This window comes from Pan paniscus, chromosome 10 (genome assembly GCF_029289425.2).
Source record: "Pan paniscus chromosome 10, NHGRI_mPanPan1-v2.0_pri, whole genome shotgun sequence".
Lineage (NCBI taxonomy): Eukaryota > Metazoa > Chordata > Mammalia > Primates > Hominidae > Pan > Pan paniscus.
This window is the reverse complement of record NC_073259.2, coordinates 108,189,408-108,214,898: the sequence shown is the minus strand read 5'-3', so window position 1 is coordinate 108,214,898 and position 25,491 is coordinate 108,189,408. Positions and strand designations below refer to the sequence as shown.

The 25,491-nt window shown below is 42.6% G+C and overlaps 1 protein-coding gene across 4 annotated transcripts in view; it reads left to right on the top strand.

Moving 5' to 3' along the window:
• Positions 1 to 1,427: 1,427 nt before the first annotated feature.
• Positions 1,428 to 25,491, top strand: part of BLTP3B (bridge-like lipid transfer protein family member 3B) — a 116,827-nt gene continuing 92,763 nt past the window's right edge. For 2 of the 4 annotated variants that reach the window (XM_008958044.5, XM_003832605.5), the window contains exon 1: positions 5,793 to 7,193. In XM_008958044.5, the coding sequence (XP_008956292.2) occupies positions 7,150 to 7,193 (44 nt within the window). In that variant the 5' untranslated portion in view covers positions 5,793 to 7,149. Of the gene's footprint in view, positions 7,194 to 21,337; positions 21,484 to 25,491 lie in introns of those variants that run through there. The other 2 variants (XM_034934328.4, XM_008958043.5) reach the window with 2 other exon arrangements.

Below are 25,491 nucleotides of genomic sequence, written 5' to 3'. Positions count from 1 at the left end.
AAAATATGCTATTTTCAAGCCAGGCATGCTCGTTCACACCTGTAATCCCAACACTTTGGGAGGCCAAGGCAGGCAGATCACCTGAGGTCAGGAGTTTGAGACCAGCCTGGCCAACATGGTGAAACCCTGTCTCTACTAAAAATACAAAAAATTAGCTGGGCGTGGTGGTGCTCTCCTGTTGTCCCAGCTACTCAGGAGGCTGAGGCAGGAGAATCGCCCAGGAGGCAGAGGTTGCTGTGAGCCTAGATTGCGCCACTGCACTCCAGCCTGGGCGACAGAGCTAGACTCCACCTCAAAAAAAAAAAAAAAAAAAAAAATGCTCTTTCCATCTTGTCTCTCCTGTTTATCCACCCTTTCTCATTTAAGCTTCTTTTTCCTTTCCTCATGACTTACATACACTTTGATCAAGATTATTCTTGTTCTTGGCTTCAGCTACCACGATTCGTAAACCAGAATTTCCACCCAAAACTATAACCTTACAAAATTTCCACTGAGAAATCCTCAGAAAGCCTTAACAGCAAGAAATTCAACAGGATCTTATCTCCAAAACTGCCTGTCCAACTATATTACTTAACTAGTGGCGTGCCCCGAGCAAAAACCTCAATTACCTTCAATATTTATCCTTGATTTAATCTTTGGCATGTGTCCTTTACCTTCTTTCACCTCTACTGATACTGTCTTACCTCTCACCTGAAATAATGCCACCACCTTCTCAATGCCCTTTCTGCCTCCATTCTGTTCTCCATCCTCTGAACTGACAGCAAAATTGTCTGTAAATATTTTTCTGACTCGGAAATATGAACATCTTCCCCAATTAACCCATCATAGAGGTCTTCAGGACTCACTATTTCCTATAAAATGATGTCTATATATTTACATTTACAATCTCATCTCCCTCCAATTTTTTTTTTTTTTTTTTTGAGGTGGAGTTCCGCTCGTGTTGCCCAGGCTAGAGTGCAGTGGCGCAGTCTTGGCTCACTACAACCTCCAACTCTTGGGTTCAGGCAATTCTTCTGCCTCAGCCTCCCAAGTAGCTGGGATTACAGGCACCCGCCACCATGCCCAGCTAATTTTTTGTAATTTTAGTAGAGACAGAGTTTCACCATGTTGCCCAGGCTGGTCTCTAACTCCTGACCTCAAGTGATCCACCAGCCTCGGCCTCCCAAAGTGTTGGGATTATAGGCCTGAGCCACCGCGCCCAGCCTAAACTCATTTTATAATCTTGTGCTGGTGAATGCTTAACAACTAGATCTCTAGGGGAAAAAGCCCTGCTTTCTATATTGTAAATACTGTCATCATGGCTGATTTCAAACTACCCTTGTGGACAAAAAGAATCAAAGTCTATAAACTATTTGAAGAGATTTATTCTGAGCGAAATATGAGTGACCATGGCCCATGACACAGCGCTCAGGAGGTCCTGAGAACATGTGCCCAAGGTGGTAGGAGTGCAGCTTGGTTTTATACATTTTAGGGAGGCACAGACATCAATCAAATACATTTAAGAAATACATTGGTTTGGCCGGGCGCGGTGGCTCACGCCTGTAATCCCAGCACTTTGGGAGGCTGAGGCAGGCGGATCATGAGGTCAGGAGATCGAGACCATCCTGGCTAACACGGTGAAACCCCGTCCCTACTAAAAATACAAAAAAAATTAGCTGGGCATGGTGGCGGGCGCCTGTAGTCCCAGCTACGTGGGAAGCTGAGGCAGGAGAATGGCGTGAACCCGGGAGACGGAGGTTGCAGTGAGCTGAGATCGTGCCACTGCACTCCAGCCTGGGGACAGAGCGAGACTCCATCTCAAAAAAAAAAAAAAAAAAAAAAAAGAAATACATTGGTTTGGCCAGGCCTGGTGGCTCATGCCTGTAATCCTAGCATTTTGGGAGGCTGAGGCAGGTGGATCATGAGGTCAGGAGTTCGAGACCAGCCTGGCCAATATGGTGAAACCCAGTCTCTACTAAAAATACAAAAAATTAGCTGGGTGTGGTGGCGCGTACCTGTAGTCCCAGCTACTCGGGAGGCGGAGGCAGAAGAATTGCTTGAACCCAGGAGGCAGAGGTTGCAGTGAGCTAAGATTGCACTACTGTACTCCAGCCTGGGCAACAGAGTGAGACTCCATCTCAAAAAAATATATATATATTGGTTTGGCCAGGCGCGGTGGCTCACGCCTGTAATCCCAGCACTTTGGGAGGCCGAGGCAGGTAGATCACAAGGTCAGGAGATTGAGACCATCCTAGCCAACATGGTGAAACCCTGTCTCTACTAAAAATACAAAAATTAGCTGGGTGTAGTGGTATGCGCCTGTAGTCCCAGCTACCTGGGAGGCTGAGGCAGAAGAATCGCTTGAACCCAGGAGGCAGAGGTTGCAGTAAGCTGAGATTGCGCCACTGCACTCCAGCCTGGCGACAGAGCAAGACTCCATCTCGAAAAAACGAAATACATTGGTTTGGTCCAGAAGGGCAAGACAAGTCAAAGGAGGGGAGCTTCCAGGCTATAGGTAAATTTAAACATTTTCTGGTTGACAATTGGTTGACTTTGTCTAAAGACCTGGATGATCTGGTTAAGATAAAATATTGTGGAGACCAAAGTTCTTTTGAAGTCTTAATGTGGCTGCCCTTAGAGACAACAGATGACAAATGTTTCGTATTCAGACCTTTAAAAGGTGATAGACTCTTAGTTAATCTCTTCAGGATTGAGAGGGCCTGTAAGAAAAAAACCTAGCTATGTTAATAGAGATTCTTTATAGATGCAAATTTTCCCCCACAAAGAATGGCTTTGCAGGACCATTTCAAAATATGGCAAAGAAACATGTTTTGGGGTAAAGTATTTTGACTTTCTCCTTTGTCACTGATAAAACAGGATGAGGTAAAGAAGCTGGCCAAAACCCATCAAAACCAAGATGGTCATGAAAGCAACCTCTGGTCATCCTCACTGCTCATTAAACACTAATTATAATATATTTGCATACTAAAGGAAACTCCCATCAGGGCCATGACAGTTTACAAATGCCATGGTAACATGCAGAAATTACCCTATATGATCTGAAAGGGGGAGGAACTCTCAGTTCCAGGAACTCCCTGCACCCTTACTAGAAAACTCATGAATATGTACCCTTTGTTTAGCATATAATCAAGAAATAACCATAAGTATAGTTGGGCAGCCCATGCTGCTACTCTGCTGATGGCATAGCTATCCTTTTATTTCTTTACTTTCTTAACAAACTTGGTTTCACTTTACTCTTGTCAGCTTGGTCTTGAATTCTTTCCTGCAGAAGGCAGGAACCCAAGTAGCCTCCCAGCCTGAACCCCAATTTGGGGGTCACCCTACCACAACCAGCATAGCTAAATATCTGCAGAGTTCAGTTTTGATATGGACAGGAGACAGGGAAATACTGGGTAGAACAGAGTGGTTCCCTGGCAAATGCCCTACTCTCAAGCCTGGAAACCCACCGTCCTAAATGGGAACAGGCATTTCTGTTTTTGTGCTCAAAAGTTGCCTTTTGGCCCGCCACAGCACCCTATCTTGTATCCATAGAAAGCCCAAACCCCAGGCTCCACAAGCAGATGAGCAGACAAGGAGATGAACAGATGAGCAGAAGAATGGCAGACCAGTGCAGCAGAGACAAGAGAAGTAGTGACTGAACGCTGAGAAGAGTTTGGCCACTGGATGGCCAAATTCCAGGGGAAGATCATCTTCCCACTCCATCCCCTTTCCAGCTTCCCATCCAACCTGTTGAGAGCCACCTCTACCACTCAATAAAACCCCACATTCACCGTCCTTCAAGTCCCTGTGTGACCTCTTTCTGGATGCCTGACAATGACCTGGATACTAAGAGGGCACTGAGCTAGTTAACACTTAAGCTATCTGTGGACAACAAAGCTAAAAGAGTGCAGTGTAACGCATGCCCACTTGGGCTTCAGGAGTTGCAGTTACCCACCCCTAGACGCTACCATGGGGCCAGAGTTCAAAAGTCCTTGCTCCGGCTTCTGCACTTGCCCATCTGTGTGCTCCCTGTCCTATTAGGGGTTTGCATGTGCTCGGTAGCCAAGCAGATGAGCCACCCCTCTGTGTACTTCATGCATTAGTGTTAGTCCTGCGAGTGAAGTCAGGGAACCCTCCTGCTTCAGTTTTAAATCCAAGTCTTTGATTTCAGGGTCCATTAAAAAAAAAAAATTAAATGGATTTATTCATATCTTTGAAATAATACCTCTACTATAAGTCTGTCCCCAAATGAATTACTCCTTCCTCTGTGTTCTTATAGCACTTTGCTTGTTTTTGGTAAAGTAATTAATAATATCTAGCCTTTATTGAGTTTGCTATAAGGCAGGTTAACAGTAGCTACTAATAATAATATCTCTTAACACATGAGATCACTGAAGCTGAGAAAGATTAATTTGCTGAAGTTTACATAGTTATAAAGTGGCCAGCATTTGAACCAGAGTCTACTAACAGAGCTGAAGGTGTAAGTAACATGAGTCTGCCTTCCAAGCCAGGCCGTTAACTCTGATGGCAGGAACAGAGATTTTTTTCATTTAGGCAACCCCAGGATACTTGAATAGTGCCTGGTTTATAATCTATGATAAATGTTGAGTGTAGTCGGCCGGGTGTGGTGGCTGATGCCTGTAATCCCAACACTTTGGAAGGCTGAGGCGGGCGGATCACGTGAGGTCAGGAGTTCGAGACCAGCCTGGCCAACATGGTGAAACTCCGTCTCTACTAAAAATACAAAAATTAGCCCGGTAATCCCAGCTACTCGGGAGGCTGAGGCAGGAGAACTGATTGAACCTGGGAGGCAGAGGTCGCAGCGAGCCAAGATCGTGCAGCTGCATTCCAGCCTGAGCGATGGAGTAAGACTCTGTCTCAAAAATAAAATAAAAATAAAATGAAATGTTGAGTGTAGTCAACTTACACGTCTATCCTTTCCATTCTTCAAAAAGGGCCAGCTTATTGGACTATGTGTAAACTACTTCCCACCCAACTCCCAAGATGTACAACCACACATCTTGCTAATACATCCCTCAGGGGTGGTACAATTTCTTTTCCTGTTTTAGATATCACTAGTGTTAAAAGAAAAACTTCAGCCAAATTAAATTTAAAGGAGTTTAACAATGAACGATTCCTGAGTCCGGCAGCCCCCATAATCACAGCAGATTCAGAGAGACTCCAGCACAGCCACATGCTGGGAGCAGATTTCTGGCCAGCAAAAGGAAAGTGAGGTCTAGAAAATGGAAGTGAGGTACAGAAACAACTGGATTGCTTACAGCTCAGTGTTTGCCTTATTTGAACACAGTCTGAACAGTTGGCTACATCTGGCCAAAACTCAGTGATTGGCACAGGTGTGGGCTATGGTCGGTTTATACCTCTGCTTATTTTCATAAGTTAATGATGTACAGAAAAACCTTTAGGCTGAACTCAATTACGTAAGGAGGCAGTGTTAGGCTAAACTTAACACTGAGTAATTTTTTTTTTTTTTTTTGAGACAGTCTTGCTCTGTCGCCCAGGCTGGAGTGCAGTGGCTTGATCTCAGCTCACTGCAACATTTGCCTCCCGGGTTCAAGCAATTCTCCTGCCTCAGCCTCCTGAGTAGCTGGGATTACAGGCGCCCGCCACTATGCCCAGCTAATTTTTGTATTTTTTTTTTTGTAGACACAGAGTTTCACCACGTTGGTCAGGCTGGTCTTGAACTCCTGACCTCAAGTGATCTGCCTGCCTCGGCCTCCCAAAGTGCTGGGATGACAGAAGTCGTCATTTTAATCTCTGAAAATGTTAGCTCTGTTTGGGATTGGGTGGGGTGGAGGTGTAGAATTGTAATAGTTTTCCCTAGTTCAACAATTTCCTTCCTTCCTTAGAGAACTTTTCATATGATATTTACACCTTTAGGTTCAACCTAGTGAAGTGGGTAAGGCTGATGATTAATCTATTTCACAGATGATTAAAATGAAACTAATAGTAAAGAAATTATTTTCCCCAGGATAACACAGCTAGAAAATACCAGAGCCAGGACTTGAATTATAGACCTTCTAATTCCTAGGTCCTAGACTACTAGGAACCATTGTCAACCTTTACTTCCCTTAGAATAGCAATAACCAAGGGAAACATTAAATTGCCACATTTAGGTAAGGGAAAGGCAGGACACCTTAACAAAAGAAAAAAAAAAAAACAAAAACAAAAACAAAAACCTAAGGAAGAATATGAAGAAAGGTGAGTAGGTCAAGAGAGCAAAGCAAGCACAGGAGTTAATGGCCGATTCTTAAAACATTCTAAGGAGGCCGGGTGCAGTGGCTCACGCCTGTAATGTCAGCACTTTGGGAGGCTAGGAGGGTGGATCACGAGGTCAGAAGTTCGAGACCTACTGGCCAATATGGTGAAACCTCGTCTCTAATAATACAAAAATTAGCCGGCCGTGGTGGTGCGCACCTGTAATCCCAGCTACTCAGGAGGCTGAAGCAGGAGAATCGCTTGAACCCTGGAGGTGGAGGTTGCAATGAGCCGAGATCGTACCACTGGACTCCAGCCTGTGTGACAGAGCAAGACTCGTCTCAAAAAAAAAAAAAAAAACAAGCAAAAAAATAAAAAACATTCTGAGGAAATGAATAAGGGAAGTAGGACGTGGAAGGAAAAATCAGCGACGGGTCAGCGATGGAGGCGGGAACACCAGCAGAGGGAAGGAGGGAGGATTAAGGCCAAGAAGGATGGTGTATTGAGAGTCAAGGGCCCTGTGTCGCGAGGGCTAAGAAGAACCCTGGCGCCAATGCCACAAACCTCCCGCCCCCGCCCAGAGCCCGCCCAGAGCCCAGCCAGAGCCCAGCCAGAGCCCAGCCAGAGCCCGCCCAGAGCCCGCCCAGAGCCGGCGTTGGCCCCGCCCGGCCTCGTGCCGGCCCCGCCTGGAGCCGCCCCGCCCCCGCCCTCCCCCGAGTCTCTTAGGTGATGCTGCAGCCAAGATGGCGCCCGCGGCGGCCGTGGCGGCCTGAGCGTGATGCTCCGGGTTCTCGGCGGCGGCTGTGGCCTTGGCCGGGGCCTCGGGTCTCTCCCGGTCGTGAGCGATCAGCGCCTCTCCGCCGGCCGGGCTAGCCGGGACAGAGAGGAGACGGCCACGAAGAGAGGAGGCAGTGAGCAACAGGACGAGAGCGCGGCGTCTCCAGCCTCGGCACCATGGCCGGGATCATCAAGAAACAAATCTTGAAGCACCTCTCCAGGTCAGTGAGCGCCTCGGTGTCGGCGCCAGTCGGCCTCCGCCCCAGCCCGCACTGGAGTCAGCCTGCGGCTTCGGGGGCGGCGGCGCCTGGCGGCTGTGCGGGAGGCGACCTTCGGACTTCCCCGCTCTGGCCGGGGCAGAGGTCGCGGCCCCGGATTTCTTGTCGCCGGCGGCGCCGGGGGCTGGCCTCACGAATCGGCCCCTGACGCGTCTTCTCCCAGGGTGGGCGCGCGGAGGAGCCCGGAGTGCGGAGCGCGGCGGGCTGGGATCGCTCCCGGCGCGGCGTCTGGGGGCGTCCCGGCTCGGCTCTGTGCGGTACTGAGCGGAGGCTGGAGGTGGCCTGGCGTCACCCAAGTGCCTGGTTAATGTGCTGGGCTCTAACTCGAGTTCGGTGCTCCTTCCCCTTGGAGCAGAGCGGTTCCGTTAACCGAGGGCTTCTGGCGCAGTGTGGACGCTCAGTGGAGGCTGTGTTCTCAGTGGAACGTTAACCTTGTGATTGTTCTGAATTCCTCCCACCTTGGCGTTCCCGCTCTGTGGCATCAGAGGGTGTGCCTGTTTGCACAGTTAGGATTTGTTTTAGGTAAATAAGCAGAGTTCGCAGCTTTGGCAGGTTCTTTCTGGAGTCCTATGAGACCCACATCATTATTACTGAACCTTTTTTTTTTGGTTTTTGCTCTTTTTCCTCTGCAACTCTAAAATTCAGGGAGTTAACATCTGTGGTGATTAAACCCAAGACATGTCATTCTCTCCATTTCATAACGCGGTTTTAGTCAGAAACATGACTCAGTAAGGCTGGCAGTTTGTTACTGCTCTTGGCTTCTCCGTGTTTGTCTCAAGACACAGGCTAAATGTAGGCTCTTGTTCCAAGTTGTTACCAGCGAACTCAAAGCCCTTGGTTAGGATCCCTTTCTGTTCGATTTGTAAGTTAATTTTAACTAATTTTGGGAAGACACGGGTATGATTATAGACTTGTATAGTAAACATAATTCTTGATTCCCAGATTGTCTTATACCACAGGTTATATATTGGGAACAGAATTCTACTTCTGTGATTCAGCAAATATTTTCCTCACTTATAATACTGAATAAGATATAGCACTTTTCTTAAAAGTAGCAAAGTATAGCAGGGTGTGTGTGTGTACATATATATACATATGTACATATATACATATATACACATATATACACATATATATGTGTACTACATATATATGTGTATACACTACACATATATATGTGTATATATGTAGTATTTTTTTAGTAGAGACTGGGTTTCACCAGGCCAGGCTGGTCTTGAACTCCCAACCTCAGGTGATCCGCGGTCCTCGGCCTCCCAGAGTGCTGGGATTACAGGTGTGAGCCCCCACGCCCTGCATGAATATGTATTTCTTAATGTTATCACTCATTGAAAAGTTTCTTTTAAAATTATGTATATGGCCCAATCTTGAACTATCTTATTTTGGAAGGTTTTATCTATTTTTAATTTATGTCCTCCAGCCTTTCTCATACCCAGCTCCACAAGAAAATACAGATCTGCAGAAAATGATTTGAATGCCTATTTTCTCACTCGTCCAAGGATGATGCTGCATAGCTAGTACCACTCTAGATGCTTGGAAGAAAAGTTAATTCAATCAACAGATAGTGCATTAGAGTTTAATTCTTTTATAGAACTCCATTTGAGAGGGGCTCTTAAAAATTAAGAGCATGCATACCAAAGTATAATAAAAAAAATTAAGAACAAAGATGTAATGGCTTACTGCATGAGATAGAAGACACCCATATATTGAAAATTGAGTCCTTAGGGCTAGTTTTTATTTTATTATTTATATATATATATATATATATATATGTATTTTTTTTTTTTTTTTGAGACAGAGTCTCACTCTGTTTCCCAGACTGGAGTGCAACGGCATGATCTCGGCTCACGGCAGCCTCTGCCTCCTGGCTTCAATCAATTCTCCTGCCTCAGCCTCCCGAGTAGCTGGGATTACAGGCGTGCGCCACCACGCCTGGCTAATTTTGTATTTTTAGTAGAGACAGGGTTTTTCCATGGTGGTTAGGCTGGTCTCAAACTCCCAACCTCAGGTGATCCGCCTGCCTTGGCCTCCCAAAGTGCTGGGATTACAGGTGTGAGCCACCGTGCCTGGCCCTTAGGGTTAGTTTCTAAATCTGTATGATTTGTAATAGCTGTGTGATAAATAGTGTGATGAGGATTTTTTTTTTTTCAGAGATGAGTTTTTGGGACACTTGAGTTTTCAGTTATTTCATATTTCAAAACATCCTTAACTCAGGTGACTAAAGAGTATCAAATTCTTATTTTTGGTTAATAAGTTAATCTTACTGCTAATTGCTGTCATCTCCTAAGAAAAATAGTTATTCAGAAATCTAAAGGCAGCTCGTAATTGACAAAAGAAGGCAGGTGTTGTGATAAATTATAGTTACTCAGGTAGGAATGAACTTTTGAAATTACCTGGTTCAAGTTTAATTTTATAGAATATCCAGTAATGAAGATGTCACTACATTGACCTAGTGGTCTGGGATACAGTAGAATATAGTTTACCAGGAAATAATTGAACATACTACTTTCTAATACTAGACATCACGTGAGGCCTGTGTATGCAACCCATTGCACCTTCTCAAAGGTGACCTTTCCTGACCACAGTTTAAAATTATGAGCCCCCATACTGCCAGTCCTCTTGCTTGCATTATTTTTCTCCATAGCACTCATGCTTGTCTGTCATACATATTTATTTCTTTATGTATTTTTGTCTTTCTCCACTTAAATGTAGACTCTATGAGAGCAGGGATTTTTGTCTTGAGGCTGGCATAAAGTAGGTACTCAACAACTATTTGTTGCATGAATGTGGATACATAACATGAATGAGCTTACTTTCTCTTACATTGCTTTTTTTTACTGAGGCAAGACTACTGCCAATATTCTTATAGATTTGGGAATGACCAGTTTCCCTGTGGCTTTAGGAGGCAGTGAGTAATTGAATCATTAAATAAATGTGGTGCCTTTGGATCCTGGAAAATAACTAGGAAAATGACCTAGTTCTTACAGGGGTTTATATGAGGGGTCTTCCGGTAAGGAAATAACCCAGTTATTGTATGGGGGGAGGAGTTCTGCCAGTAAGGAGGAAGACTGTGAACCAACATGAGAAAGAGCTCTCATTTTTAGCCTTGAGGTTGAAATATAGTGCAGTTGCAAGATTAAAACCATCTTTGCCTGGATGAAGGGACTTGAGAAGCTAGTATGTTGGGAGAGTATGGAAGAGGAATTGTTCTTAAGAGATTAACAGATTCTTTAACTCAATGCTAAACTATTTGAGAACTGTAAATCTATATACTTGTTCCTTGCCTAATTGTTAGTTTGTATTCCAAACATCTCTCCAGTTGTTAATAAAAAGTTTATCTACTTGAAGAATCTGAAATGAGGACAAGGAGGTGTGTTGGTGGGATAGGGGGAGGTTAGAGTAGTGACATTTTTCCAGAGTGAAACAGGAAAAGCTTTTGAAGGAGAAACTGCCCCGATTTTTCAAACTGTAATAGGACTGAATGTATTTTGGGAGGGTTTATCTAGGAGAGCAGTTTTTCACACGGGAATGGAAACTTCTAAAGAGAAGTCGTAACAAATGTGAGAAAGGAAATAAAAGCAGAAGCTACCTTTCAGCTCAAGACCTTAGTGTGTGTGTGTGTGTGTGTGTGTGTGTATGTGTATACACAGGTACACACATGTGAACAGGCACTTGCAAATCGGCAAAGTGGACGTATATTTAATTAAGCCAGGACCTGAAAAGGGGTAGGGAAGTTTTGGATGCAGACACTCTCTTCTCCTTCGCTCCCTTAGGCTAAGGGCACACTGTGCTCTGCACAAGGTTTCCTGGGAGTGGGAGTTGACTGGGCAGACATTCACCTCACCTCGGTGGAGTCATTGTATAGTTTAAAGCAGCAGTTGTCAACCAGGGTCAGTTTGTCTTGAGGGGACATTTGGCAGTGTCTGGAGATATTTTTAATTGTCAAGACTTGGAGGGGAGGGTAATACTACTGCCATCTAGTGAATAGAGGCCAGGGATGCTGCTAGACGTTCTACATTGCACAGCATATTCCCTCACAACAAATAATTATTTGCCCAAATGTCAGTAGTTCCGAGATTGAGAAACCAGCTTAAAGTGTACAGGTGTGTGTCATATGATTGAGCTAGGGTTCTGTGCTAGTAAAGTTGTTTTGCCTGCAAACATCAGAAAGCTGATCTATTTAAGTAAAAAGGGAAATGTAACAGAAAGCAGAAGAATATCTGAACAACCAAATCAAGGAAAGAACAGGAACCAGCTAGCTCCTAGAATCTCATTGGAAGAGTTCTTGGACCTTCCTCTTAAAGTAGCAGCAGGGTTTTTTAACCTTGGCATCATTGGCATTTTGAAATAGATAGTTCTTTGTTGTGAAGGCTGTTCTGTGCATTGTAGGATGTTTAATGTCTCCAGACATTGCCAAATGTCTCATAGGAGGCAAAATTACTCCTGGTTGGGAGCTACAGCTTTAGAGTGCTGGCCTATCTTCCATAATTCCCAGTCTTTGATCTCTCCTGTCAGGTTTCAGAATCCCCTAGAGAGAAAGCCTTTGTGACCCAGTTTTGTCTACCCATGGTTCAATTAGCAATGGCAAAGGGTTGTACAGCAAAAATATGGTAATGGAGAGGGCTATTTTGAGTTAGGCTTGTTGCTCCATTAGTCACCTGTAATAGGCAGTGCACTAAATTAGATTTCCAAGGGCCTCATTTGCTACATTAAGGAAATTGAACTTTATCCTGGGGGTGAGGAGTGACTACTAATAAAGGTAAGAGGGATATGCTCATTAAAGCAGTCTTATTTTTGAAGTCTAGGGTTTAGGAGCAATATCTGGGCTGGAAATACGGAGTCTACAAATGGACTCTGAGTAACTTAAGTAGAAAATGGGGCCAGGTGTGGTGGCTCATGCCTGTAATCCAAGCACTTTGGGAGGCCAAGTCAGGCAGATCACTTGAGCCCAGCAGTTTGAGATCAGTCTGGGAAACATGACGAAAACTCTGTCTCTACCTCAAATACAAAAATTAGCCAGTCTCATAACCTGGTCTCAAAAAAGAAAAAAAGAATATTCATTATGGACATTCAGAAGGGTTAAACACATGCAGGATTTGGTGCCTGAATGGCAAAGTGATGAGAGGGATTAGAGTGCCTCACTTTGTGTTGATGGGATTGGCCACTAGATTGAGGATATATAAGGAAGGGGAGGAGAGGGCGGTAGCTGATAGCCTGGAGAGGAAAGGAAAGAACCGTCAAAGGATTGGGAATACTATCTAGGTGGAAAAGTAATGGAGTAAAGGAATGAGATAATTGGAAGGGTTGGAGATTTTGTCTGAAACTGTCACATTGAAGTTTAAGATTTTAGAAGTGAAGTAGATCTGGTTTAGGAAAAGCTATCTGAGGCTGGGCGCCGTGGCTTATGCCTATAATCCTACCACTTTGGGAGGCTGAGGCGGGTGGATCACCTGAGGTCGGGAGTTCGAGACCAGTCTGACCAACACGGTGAAACCCTGTCTCTACTAAAAATGCAAAATTAGCTGGGTGTGGTGGCCCATGCCTGTAATCCCAGCTACTCGGGAGGCTGAGACAGGAGAATTGCTTGAGCCCGGGAGGTGGAAGTTGCAGTGAGCTGAGATCGGGCCATTGCACTCCAGCCTGGGCAACAAGAGCGAAACTCCATCTCAAAAAAAATAAAAAAAAAGAAAAAAAAGAAAAGAAAAGCTATCTGATATGGCCATAGAAGTGAGTTGCTGAGGAAAAGTTAAGGTGCATATAATTGGAGATCAATACTGCTAGGTCTAAAATCTTTCCAGTACTGACCATTCCTAAAAGGAAATGCAGTGTAGCTTATTTAGTCTGCCAGACATTATTTTTTCAAATGCTAACTTCACATCATTACTGATAGGCTAATATTTGTATCATAAACTTTTATGGTAAAGCTCAGTAAATAATTTTTGAGAGTTTATGTATTTAACTTTTTTGAGCACATATATATATATATGCCACATAGTGGGCATTAGAGATACAAAGATGAGTAAGACATGGCTTCAGTTTGTGGGAAGCTTCAGCGATTCCTATTCTAATATAAGAAGCATGAGTAGGATCACTAACTGTAACCTATTTCTAAATTGGACTACTTGTCTGGCATTGCGGGTGATGTGAAAAAGGAAGAAAAAATAAAAAAAAATTTATTGCCATATGAAATTTGTTAGATTTTGCAAGTGGGAAAAAAACTGATTTAAATATTGTTTTTTGGATTATAAATTTACTTGAGTAGGTTTGAGGTGTTTTTTTTTTTTGAGACAGAGTCTCGCTATGTTGCCCAGGCTGGAGTGCAATGGAGCAATCTCAGCTCACTGCAACCTCTGCCTCCTGGGTTCAAGCAATACTCCTGCCTTAGCCTCCTGAGTAGCTGGGATTACAGACATGCACCACCACACCCAGCTAATTTTTGTATTTTTAGTAGAGACGGGGTTTCACCATGTTGGCCAGGCTGTTCTCGAACTCCTGACCTTGTGATCCACCCACTTTGGCCTCCCAAAGTGCTGGGATTACAGGCATGAGCCACCGTGCCTGGCTGACAGTATTCACTTTTAAATAATCTCTAATAATGTGGATTTTGACACTGTATGTACTAGTTGCTTATTTAAAATAATTTAATGAGTGCCTGCCTTGTACCAAATATTGTACCATACTGCTGGGGATGTAGCAGTTAACACACTAGGCAAAGATCCCTGCCCTCGTGGAGTTTACGTTTTAATCAGAAACAGATAGTAAGTACATAAATAGGTAAAATACTGTGTAAGTACAGTATATCAGTGTGTTAAATGCTACTGAAAAAGTAACACAGGGAAAGGGGATGAGAAGTACAATAAATTGGGGATGGAGTTTGCAATTTTAAATCTGGTGATTGGGAAGGCTTAATTGACAAAGCAATATTTGAGGCTGGGTGTGGTGTCTCACCTGTAATCCCAGCACTTTGGGAGGCTGAGGCGGGCAGATCACTTCAGGCCAGGAGTTTGAGACCAGCCTGGCCAACATGGTGAAATCCTGTCTGTACTAAAAATACCAAAATTGGCCGAGCGTGGTGGTGCGCACCTGTAGTCTCAGCTACTAGAGAGGCTGAGATGGGAGAATTGCTTGAGCCCAGGAGGCAGAGGTTGCAGTGAACTGTGATAGCACCACTACACTCCAGCCTGCAGAGTGAGACCCTGTCTCAAAAAAAAAAAAAAAAAAAAAAAAAAGGAAAGAAAAAAAAGAAAGCAATATTTGAGAAGAGACCTGAGAGAGATAGTGGGAACAAATGCAAAGGGTCCAGAACTGGGAACTTGTTTGATATTTTGAAAACATACGAAGACCACCAATATAGGTGGAGAGAGTAAAGTGAGAAGAGGAAGATGCGATCAAAGAGAAAACAAGGGCCAGATCATGTGGGACCTTGTAGTGACTTTGACTTTTACTCTGAGATTGGAAGCCACTGGAATGCCTTGAGCCAAGGATCACTCTGGCAGCCATGTGGGAATTAAGTAATAGAAGCACAAGGGCAGAAACAGGAACCCAATTAAGAGACGTTAACTATTTAGGTGAGAGAGAAATTGGATTGAACGAAGGCAGATGCAGTGGAGTTGTTGAGATAGTGATAGTCAGGTTCTAGGTGTATTTTGAAGGTAAAGGCAGGATTGACCGACAGGTAAGATGTGGATTGATAGAGAAGAGAGGAGAGCAGTAATGGGTGACCATCCAGAGTTTTTGACATAAGCAACATAAGCAATGGAAAAGGTGGAATTGCTATTAACTAAATCGGAAAATTGGAGAAGACTGCAGGAGGAGCAGGCTTATGGGAGAAGATCAGGAGTTTGTTTTGGATATGTTAAGTTGGATGAAAGTTAGATTTTTTTTTTTTTTTTGAGACAGAGTCTCGTTCTGTTGCCCAGGCTGGAGTGCAGTGGCACAATCTCAGCTCACTGCAACCCCTGCCTTCTGGGTTCAAGTGATTCTCCTGCCTCAGCCTCCCGAGTGGCTGGAATTACAGGCAGCCGCCACCATGTTTGGCTAATTTTTTTTTACATTTTTTATTTTTAGTAGAGATGAGGTTTTATCATGTTGGCCAGGCTGGTCTCAAACTCCTGACCTCAAGTGATCCACCTGCCTCAGCTTCCCAAAGTGCTTGGGATTACAGGCCTGAGCCACTGCGCCCAGCCCAAATGTTAGATATTTAATTGGAGATGTCTTCTCTTTTATTTGTGATCTAATTTAGACTATACATGTTTTAGTCTGACAACAATGGAAGTATGTTTGTGGTTATCCTTTGGCTTATGCAATAAATAATTACTGGGAAGCGAATTGTGACTTGAATTTTCAGGGGTGGATTTTTTGCTATTGTTGGTTTTTTTTATCCTTTTAAGTACATGCACTACAGTAGTCCTCCTCCATGGGCAGCACATTTCAAGACCCCCAGTGGATGCCTGAAACTGCAGATAGTACTGAACGATATGTATATTGTGTTTTTTTCTTTATGTACATCCCTCTGGTAAAGTTTAAATTATAAATTAGTCATGGTCAGAGATTAACAAAAACTAATATGTAATAGAAAAATTGTAACAATATCTGTATATTGTAATAAAAGTTATATGAATGTGATCTCTCTCTTTCTCAAACTATCGTACTGTACCACAGGTAACTGAGACCGTGGAAAGGGAAATCTTGGGTAAGGGAGGACTACTGTATATAGCAGGTGTCTTTCTCTTTCATATTAATTTCCAACTAAAACCGGATACTGATTCTTGTTGGGTGCTTGGTCTAGGAGATGTTGCAATATTAGCATACTAGAATCCTGGAATCAGAAGGGATTTGTTCCTATCTCAGAGAAGGAAATTATTAAAACATTGACATTTGTGACTTGTCCAAGGTCTCACAGATAGTGTTGAATGGTAAAGTCACTGATCCAGTACCCTTTTCATTGATTTTTCTGTGCTGCCTATTAAGGTGTTTCCTACTTGCCCCCACCCCACCTCAACAGTTTGCTTTTCTTTTTACCCAGTTTTCAACACTACTCTTGTTTTACCATCCTGCTGTAGTATCCCTTAGGAGATTCTTTTATGACTTGAGAATCATTTGACTCTGCAGTCCTTTGAAGTTAGAGGAACATAATGTTTTGACTCAGCATTTCTTGAAAGTTGGGGGATGTCTCAGGCCATTTTATGTTGCTATAAAAGATTATGGGGCTGCGTAATTTATTTTAAAAGAGAGGTTTTATTTGTTTATTTATTTATTTATTTTTTTGAGACACAGTCTCACTCTGTTACCCAGGCTGGAGTGCAGTGGTGTGATCTCGGCTCACTGCAAGCTCCGCCTCCTGGGTTCATGCCATTCTCCTGCCTCAGCCTCCCGAGTAGCTGGGACTACAGGCACCCACCACCCCCCCCAGCTAAATTTTTTTATTTTTGTAGAGACAGGGTTTCACCGTGTTAGCCAGGATGGTCTCGATCTCCTGACCTCGTGATCTGCCTGCCTTGGCCTCCGAAAGTGCTGGGATTACAGATGTGAGCCACCACGCCCGGCCTATTTATTTATTTTTGAGACAGAGTTTACTCTGTTGCTCAGGCTGGAGAATAGTGGCACAATCTCAGCTCACTGTAACCTCCACCTCTCAGGCTTAAGCAATTCTTATGCCTCAGCCTCCCGAGTAGCTGGGATTACAGTCATGTGCCACCACGCCTGGCTAATTTTTGTATTTTTAGTAGAGATGGGGTTTCACCGTGTTGGCTAGGCTGGTCTCAGACTCCTGGCCTCAAGTGATCTACCCGCCTTGGCCTCCCAAAGTGCTGGGATTACAGGCGTGAGTCACCACACCCGGCCAAAAAATAGGTTTATTTATAAAGAAAAGAGGTTTATTTAGCTCGTGGTTCTACTGGCTGAGAAGTTCAAGGGCATGGTGTTGGCTTCCAGATAGGGCTTTTATGCTGCATGACAACATAGTGGAGAAGGTAAGGGGAAGTGGACACTTAAAGAGGGCAGAGCCTGAGGGATGTCTTGGCTTTATAACAACCTACTCACGTGGGAACTACTTTATTTTCTGTGAGAGCTTACTACTGCAAGAACAATACCAAGCCATTTATGAAGAATCTGCCCCCATGACCCAAACACTTCCTACCTACTAGGTGCCACCTCCCAACACTGTCACATTTGGGATCAGATTTCAACATGAATTTTGGTGGGGACAAATAAACCATATTCAGACTCTAGCAGGAAAACATAATGTCTTTTTTTTCTTTTCTTTTTTTGAATAATTTTCCTTTTTGCAGTATTACACTTTGCTTTAGTACTGCAGTTTAAACACTTTTAAAATAAGTTGATCTCTTATCAAATACATGTGTTTTAAATTCTGCATATTGTATGCTTAGGACGAATAATTTTTTTAACAGTGGGTATGGCTGGGCGCGGTGGTTCACGCCTGTAATCCCAGCACTTTGGGAGGCCAAGGCGGGTAGATCACCTGAGGTCAGGAGTTCGAGACCAGCCTGGCCAATATGGTGAAACCCCATCTCTACTTAAAAATACAAAAAATTAGCCGGGCATGGTGGCGCATGCCTGTAGTCCCAGCTACTCAAGAGGCTGAGGCAGGAGAATTGCTTGAGCCCAGGAGGCGGAGGTTGCAGTGAGCTGAGATTGTGCCCCTGGACTCCAGCCTGGGCAACAGTGAGACTCCACCTCAAAAACAAAACAAAACAGTGGGTATTAGTGGCTGGAGTTTAGTTTGAATGTAAGTTACAAGTAAAAGACTTTTGGTTATTTTCATAAGTGAAAATCGAGTAGTTATATTAAAATCAAGTTATTCAAATAAAATTGAAGCCAGTGTGATTCAGGATATAATTTATTGTTTGGTTTTTCAGACATTATATTCACTAATAGTTTGATTGACAGTTTATTGACTTATTTTAAGATTATTCCCAGCCAAGATGAATGTTGTGTATAAACTTTGAATTTCCATATTAGTCATAAACTAGGTTGAATTTGAACTTTATGCATATTTACTATTTTTCTACCCAAAAATACTACTAAGAAAGAGATCTGGCTTCTTTTTACCACTACCAGTATAGCATCAAATGTTTTCCTTTACTGTTGTCTATTTGTAAATCTTTAAAAAATTTTTTAAATAAATTAAAAATATATATATTTTAAAAGTTTAAATTAATTAATTATTTTTTTTTTTTTTTGAGACAGGGTCTTGCTCTGTCACCCAGGCTGGAGTGCAGTGGCATGATTACAGCTCACTGCAGCCTCAACTTCCCAGGCTCTAGCAATCCTCCCACTTCAGCCTCCTGAGTAGTGGGGACCACAGGTGTGCACCACCTTGCCTGGTGAATTATTGTATTTTTGGTAGAGATGGGATTTTGCCATGTTGCCCAGGCTAGCCTCAAACTCTTGAGCTCAAGCAGTCCACCCACTTTGGCCTCCCAAAGTGCTGTGATTACAGGCATGAGCCACTATTTGTAAATCTTTTATGTGTACTTTTGTTGTTAGGGATGAGTATTTGGGAATAAACTTCATGATACCAGAAAATCAGTGATTTTAAGATATGGCAAAAAACACTCACTCTCTCTCTCTCTCTCTCTCTCTCTCTCTCTCTCTCTCTCTCTCTCCCTCCCTCCCTCCCTCCCTCCCTCCCTCCCTCCCTCCCTCTCCCTCTCTCCCTCTCTCCCTCCCTCCCTCTCTCCCTCTCCCTCTCCCTCTCCCTCTCCCTCTCTCCCCCTCTCCCCCTCTCCCCCTCTCTCCCTCTCTCCCTCTCTCCCTCTCTCCCTCTCCCTCTCCCTCCCTCTCTCTCCCTCTCTCTCTCTCACTCTCTCTCTCTATATATATATATGTATGTATGTATGTATGTATTTTTTTGAGATAGAGTTTCATTCTTGTCACCCAGGCATGGAGCGATCTCAGCTCACTGCAACCTCTGCCCCCTGGGTTAAAATGATTCTCCTGCCTCAGCCTCTCAAGTAGCTGGGATTACAGGTGCTTGCCACCACGCCCAGCCAGTATTTTTGTTTGTTTGGTTTTAGTAGAGACAGGGTTTCACCATTTTGACCAGGCTGGTCTCAAACTCCTGACCTCAGGTGATCCGCCTGCCTTGGCCTCCCAAAGTGCTGGGATTACAGGCATGAGCCACCGTGCCCAGCCCCAACTTGTTACTTTTGCTGTGCTGCAACTTTATATATAACTGAAATGCACTATAAAGAGGGGCATCCATAAAATGTAAGATTTATCTTATTTTTAAAGAATATAGGTATTACTGAGTATGATTTTGATTATCTCTTTTGGTAGATTGTTCATTCCTACCAGTACTTAAGGAAGGTTCTGTAAAATATACAAATAAAATTAAGATATAGGAATGTCTTCTGGAAACAGTCTGGTAGATGAGTGAATAAATAGAATTCAAGATAGATAATGAATCTTACGAGAGAGTCACAAGCAAAACGCTATGCAACCTTAACAGAGAGACAGTGAAACAGAGGTGGTCTGAATGTCAGAAAAGCTTGTAAAGAAATAATGAAATAAGGCCGGGTGTGGTGGGTCACACCTGTAATCCTAGCACTTTGGGAGGCCAAGGCGGGCGCATCACTTGAGGTCAGGAGTTCAAGACCAGCCTGGCCAACATGGTGAAACCCCGTTTCTGCTAAAAATGCAAAACAATTAGCTGGGTGTAGTGGCGCATGCCTGTAATCCCAGATACTCAGGAGGCTGAGGCAGGAGAATCACTTGAACCAGGAAGTGGAGGCTTCAGTGAACCGAGATCGTGCCACACTGCACTCTAGCCTGGGCAACAGAGTTAGACTCCATCCCAAGGGGGGGAAAAAAAAAGGACATAAATGACAGCTTGAGAGTAATAAAATAGTTATTAAATCTATTTTCCTGGACTAGAGCGTGTATACAAAGGAAATATTTAAGGCAAATATCCAGAGAAGTTAAGGGTAATTTTTTAGGTCCTCCAAATTTGGCTGCAATTTTAATTTCCAATATTACAGTTTTCTCCTTTTTTTCCACCCATCTTTTGTTGTCTTATTCCTGCAGCCAAATTGTCTGTATCTCTTCATAATAGGCCTTCTTCTCTCAGCTTTATTTTAGTAGTACATTTTCCATGGGCAGCTTTAATGAGGCTAATCATTGGCCTCCTCCATTTTAAAACTCCTTTAGGTCTTAAAGCATATCCTGTTTGTTTTATTAAAACAAATGCCTTGTTTTTTGTTAATTGTGTGGATAGTCATCTCTTTAAGGGCAGAATCGCCCTGGCAATGTTTTAGAAGCCAGGGACTTTGCTTGTCTTGTTCACCATTGTATCTTTAGCATCCGCCACAGGACTGCAGTACATAGTAGTTGTTCAAAAACATTTTTAACTGACTGGAGAAATAAATTTGTACTACTTTGGCCTCCATAGAATACATAGAACATAAATTGGTTGCTCTGAATACATTTTTGGCAGTTTTAACTAGTTGAATCATATCTGGAAAATTTAGATTAAAAGCTTTTCTCCCCCCACTATGAATACTATAGTTTTCCAATTTATTTTTGAGTATATAGATATGGCCTATTGCTGGGTATCTCTTTGGTTTGTGGATTGTTTTTTATGGCTAGCTTTATGCCTCAGTATTCTCGGTGAAATGAGAATTACAGTTAAAAGTGGGGGTTTTGTCACTTAAACCAGTTTGATAATCTGTATGTGTAGATTGCTTGCTTTGTAGATTGCTTGTCTTAATTGATTTCATTTAATGTAAATTATACAGTTCAGCTTTTGTATAACTTCTATGACATAGTATCTCATTTTTGTTAATTGACAGTTTAATATAAAATTAAAAAGATAGTGTGAATGTAATTGGGGAGTAGTAGTAACAGTGACAGAGAAAATGAAGAAAATCTTAAATGGTTAATTCATCTTAGAATTTAGGCAGTTTGCCTTTAGTGAATCCAGTGTGAAATGCAACTGTATTTTTTTTCCAAAGGGCACCACAGCTAAATTTTTTTAATCATCATTCCTTTCCTCTTCCTTCCCTTAAACTTGCTCCCTTCTGTGTCCCCTGTGTACCCATTCCCTGCAGCGTTCCCTGCTGGCTGTGGTGGAGATTGGTGTGCTGTGAATTGCATAATCACCCAAATGAGTACCAGAGGAGTCTAAGAAACCCTGGCAACTGACTGCTTGCTTTCACCAGGAATAGGGACCTTTTTCTGAATTTCCTGCCCTCAGGTAATACTTCTATTCCCCATGCTTTTTTTTTTTTTCATTCTGTAAATGCAAGCACTTAATATGCCCTGCATAAAGATACTTTGAGAATATTTTCTTACTGTTTTAGTCAGATACCTATTTCATTTTCTTTACTATGTAGCTAGAGGCTCATGTAATTCCTCTCTGAGTGTCTTCTCTTTCTTTTTCTTGAGACTGAGTCTCGCCCTGTAGTCAGTGTCTTTTCTAACAGATAAGGTTTGGCAACATACTTAAAGTTATAACCATCTCTTCCTGATGTTGCAAGAGAGTTTTGTAACTTCCTGCCAGCTGTTTGGAAATAGTAGTTAGCATTTGATCTACTTTTAAATGAATGGGTAAGGCTTCTTAGTCTAATGTAATTAGTGAGGTACAAAGTCTCCTTTGATAAAGAGGCTGTTTTGAATAATTCATTCATCATTGAGGGATTTAAGAATTTATTTTGTGTATTTAATGATAGTTATCTTTATCAAAGAGATTGAAATAAGTCTCACAAACAGCAGTGCAAATGGGATTCTTTTTTTGTTTTTTGAAGTGGTAGGGGTGGTGGGGGGAAAAGGTGTTGCTCTGTTGCCCAGGCTAGAGTGCAGTAGTGCAGTCACAGCTCATTATAACCTCAAACTCCTGGGCCCCAGTTATCCTCCTGCTTCAGCCACCAGAGTAGCTGGGACTACAGGCATGTACCCCATGCCTGGCTGAGTTTTTAAATTTTTATAGAGATGAAGTCTCACTATGTTGCCCAGGCTGGTCTCAGAGCTCCTGGGCTCAAGCAGTCCCCCCACCTAGGCCTCCCAAAGTGCTAGGATTACAGGTATGCACCAGCATGCTCTGCCAGGATTCATTTTTGAAGAATTTAAGGGTTTTACAGCATTCTCTTCTACCCTCTCCTGTCTTTTTAAAAATTTCATTATCAGGGAAAGCAATATGTTATAAAACCAGGTTATTGGAAATGGTGCTGAATTTCTTTCAATTTAGGACTCAATGAAAAACCTAGAAACTCATATCACTGAATACTTCTAATTCTTGGGAAATTTATCCACATAAATACTTTGAACTTCCAAAAGTCTTGTAATAAATTGTTAATTAAATGCCACAAGTAGAATTGTGCAACTTATTACATACTTACCTAAGAGTAATGGACAAATGAGAAACTTGTTGGCTCTATGCTAAAGCAATTGTATAGGCCTAGTGGCCTAAATATTGTTTTACGTTCTTGCCTGCATTGATTCCATGCTTTCATTTGGGAACCCGGATCTCAAACAGAATTGCCAAGGGAAAGGTGCCAAGCTTTAACCTCAGGTGGAAACCTTTGAGATTCACTTTAGTATATTAATAGTTAAGGTCTTTTATTGTTTAAAATGGCTTTCAAGGATGGTTCTGATTTTGTGTATACCTCTAGCAAATCCTCTGAGACGCTTGCTCGTGAAGTATAATCACAAGTGTAGCCCTTTGTTTTTTCTAGATTATACCTCCTTAAAACATATCCTTTTTTTTTTTTGGCCTGGTTTATGCTTAGCTTATTCAAGGTGAAGTGTTATGATTGTATTCCAAGTTTTAACCACAGCTATCCATGTGTTTATTCAAATCACCTACCAAGATTAATTCCTTTTTCTTCTTTACCTTCCTGTTTTAATCAGTCATGATTACTTTATATTGAAATAACTATTGAACTTATCTTCTTTATCCTAAACCTAGGACATAGCAGGCTGCTTGGAATAAAGTAGATATCAGTAAGATTTGAATATCTCTCATCACCAGATTTCATTAATTATTTATTGCATCAGTTGTTGCAACTAAACACTGAGTATTTTCATCTCCTTTGGGTCTCATACTTCTGTATTCCATCCTTGGCGCTGTTAAGAGAAAGATGTTTCCAAAATGCTAATCTTAACATTTAATTTCTTGCTAAAAATCTTTTAATGGCTCCTGTTTGTTTTTTTTAATAAAAAATTTTGTTTATAACAGTAGAATTTTTGTGCCCAAAGAGATTTTAAAAGAGAACTTTACTACGTAAAGTAGACAAAAGTAGAGCTCCTCTAGTTGAATCAGTAATTGGATGGTGGGTGGTGGTGGTTCCTTTGGCATATTCTTTCTTTCTTTTTTTCTCCTCTCACTTGAGTTGAACCATGAGCAGTCTTCTTAGGGGCACTGTGGGAACAACATTGACGTGTAGGTTAAAACCCATATTCGTTGGCATGGAAAACAAGAGTCCTTCATGATCTGGCTTCAGTTGGCTTCTCAAGGAATATTGTTTCTTTCCAAACTACCTGAGGCCTTATCTTACATCTGTGCCTACTGTGTGACCCTGTAATCTTGAACGTGCTGCTGCTGCCTCTGAAATGTCCTTCTCTCTGCCTTATTCACTTGACAAAAACTTACTGTTTAAAAACGTAGCTTGAGTGCTGCCTACTTTTATGAAGCCTTCCCAAAGTCTTCTTTACTATTTTCTTTATTTTAATAGATAGCCTTACTCTTTTGCCCAGGCTGTTCTCGAACTCCTGGGCTCAAGTCATCCTCCCACCTCAGCCTCCCAAAGTGTTGGGATTACAGGCGTGAGCCACTGCACCTGGATATCTACTTTACTATTAAGAGAATTGATCATCACCCTTTTCCTTGTGATTCCATTTTATCCTGTTGCCATTTTTATTGTATGACCTATCACATAGTACCCAGCACATAGTAAGATCATAACATATTGCAATGATTTATTTATATGCTTGCTTCTAATAATAAAATGTGAAGTTCTTGAAAAACAGTAACTATTTCTTATTTGTTTAAATTTCCCAAGAGCCTAATGAGTGACTGGCAAATAGTAGGCACTCAGTTTTTGCTATGAAGGATGTATGTCTAGTTGTGTCAGATCTTCTGATATTTCAATAAAATCTGGATGCCCATATTTTCTGCCCTGCCCTGCCCCCCTCACTCTGTTGCCCATGCTGGAGTGCTATGGCGTGATCACAGCTCACTGCAGCTTTGACCTCCCAGGCGTAAGTGATCCTTCTGCCTTACCCTCCCAAGTAGTTGAGACCACAGGTACACCACCATGCTCGGCTAATGTTTTATTTTTTCTAGAGATGGGGTCTCCCTATGTTTCCCAGACTGGTCTCAAACTCTTGCCCTCAGGTAATCCTCCTGCCTTGGGCCTCCCAAAGTGTTGAGATTGTAGTCGTTAGCCACCATACCCAGCCTGATGCCCAGATTTTTTTTTTTTTTTTTTTTGAGATGGAAACCGGTCGCTCTGTCACCCAGGCTGGAGTGCAGTGGCGCAATCTTGGCTCACTGTAGCCTCTGCCTCCCGGGTTCTAGTGATTCTCCTGCCTCAGCCTCCCTGAGTAGCTGGAATTACAGGCGTGTGCCTCCATGTCTGGCTAATTTTTGTATTTTTAGTAGAGACGGGGTTTCACCATGTTGGCCAGGCTTATCTGGAACTCCTGACCTCGGATGATCCGCCCATCTCGGCCTCCCAGAGTGCTGGGATTACAGGTGTGAGCCACTGTGCCCGGCCTCAATGCCCAGATTTTAATGTAAGGTCTACCCATATATATATATATGGACCTTAATAAATATATATATATAAAAATATATATATATATAAAAATATATATATATATAAATTTTTTTTTTTTTTTTAAGGCAGGGTCTCACTCTGTCACCCAGGTGGGAGTATAGTGGTGTGATCATAACTCAATGCAACTTTTAACTCCTGGGATCAAACGATCCTTCTGCCTCAGCCTTCCAAGTGGCTAGGACTACAGGTATGTGCCACCATGCCCAGCTAATTTTTATTTTTATTATTATTATTTTTTGAGATGGAGTCTCACTCTGTTTCCTGGGCTAGAGTGCAGTGGAGCAATCTTGGCTCACTGCAACCTCTGCCTCCTGGGTTAAAGTGATTCTCCTGTGTTAGCCTCCTTGAATAGCTGGGATTACAGGCGCGTGCCATCACGCCCAGCTAATTTTTTTGTGTTTTTAGTAGAGATGGGGTTTCACAAT